Genomic DNA, 1,188 nt, shown 5'->3' on the forward strand with positions numbered 1-1,188 from the left:
ACGACTACATGGCACCGTTGTACGGTTACGATTGCAAGATCCTCTACACCAATACCGATAATTTAATATATCACATAAAGTGCGAGGATGTGTACGAGGATATGAAGCGCGATATCGCTCGTTTTGATACGAGCAACTATCCAGCGGACAATTCATACAACATACCTCGCGCAAACAAGAAGGTACCGGGACTTATAAAGGATGAGAACAACGGTGCTGTTATGACTGAGTTTGTGGGTTTGCGCGCGAAGATGTACGCGACTCGAGTGGGCGACAGCAAGTGCACAAAGAAGGTGAAAGGTGTGAAGAGAAGCATCGTCGCGAGAACGATCACATTCGACGACTACGTGCAATGTCTGCGGAACGCAACCGAACTGACGCGACATCAGTCGTGCATACGATCGCGGTTGCACGAGGTGTTCACCATGTCGGAACGGAAGCTCGCTCTGAGCCCGCACGACGANAAGCGGTACATCATCCATGGATCAACCGACACCTTACCATGGGGTCACTACAAGATCCCTAACCTAGACTAAATTATGTTGTTGATATAATAATAACAATAATACACATTAAATGAAGTATATGTAATTGTTTTTTATTGTATTAAAAAAAATATACATATGTATTCCTTTGTAAAGATAAGAATTAAAGAGAGTACACATAGCGTAATAATATTAGACCACATTGTTCTTATTTATCCAGGAATTGTGTGAATTGTTTAGTCCCAACCACTTGACCAACACCTCGTTGCCTCGACGACGCAGAACCTTTTCTACGAGATACACATCCGGATGTTTAATCGCGTGCAACTCGTGCTCATAAAATCCACCGGTTATTGGTTCACCGCGATAATCCTCGAGCAGGTACCTGGTAAAGTTTGTTGCACCTTATTAACGCGGAACACCTCGGTAGTCCAGTTTGGTGTGTAACCCTTCGCAAAGACAGTTTTGTACTTGTTCACGCGCACAGGATCGCCTACTCGGAATCGCGCCGGTCCTGCGATTTTAACGTTGCTGTAAACCGTGCGCAGGAGTCGCTCGCTCGAAGCCGGCGTTACGTCGATTGGCCGCGCGCCGATGGTGCGATGCTTGCGCGCGTTGTACTCCGCTACAAGTCGTTGCAGATCGTCGATCCAGCGATACGATCCGTTTAGCGTAAACATTTTCCACATGTTGTTCTTGAGCG

General features: G+C 46.4%; 1 protein-coding gene across 1 annotated transcript; it reads right to left on the minus strand.

Moving 5' to 3' along the window:
* Positions 1 to 677: 677 nt before the first annotated feature.
* Positions 678 to 1,174, minus strand: LOC109862341. Its single transcript, XM_020442370.1, has 2 exons — positions 957 to 1,174; positions 678 to 870 (listed from the first exon to the last, which is right to left on the minus strand). Exons 1-2 carry the CDS (start codon positions 1,172 to 1,174, stop codon positions 678 to 680), a joined length of 411 nt encoding a protein of 136 aa, XP_020297959.1.
* Positions 1,175 to 1,188: the final 14 nt, after the last annotated feature.

The sequence above is a fragment of the Pseudomyrmex gracilis genome, unplaced genomic scaffold (assembly GCF_002006095.1).
Source record: "Pseudomyrmex gracilis isolate BER0280 unplaced genomic scaffold, ASM200609v1 scaffold_1640, whole genome shotgun sequence".
Taxonomy (NCBI): Eukaryota; Metazoa; Arthropoda; class Insecta; order Hymenoptera; family Formicidae; genus Pseudomyrmex; species Pseudomyrmex gracilis.

Coding starts and splice junctions, on each gene's coding strand:
- LOC109862341 (XM_020442370.1), bottom strand. CDS start 1,174: ATGTGGAAAATGTTTACGCTAAACGGATCGTATCGCTGGATCGACGAT. Junction 871..956: donor GATCCTGTGCGCGTGAACAA/GTACAAAACTGT, acceptor AAACTTTACCAG/GTACCTGCTCGAGGATTATC.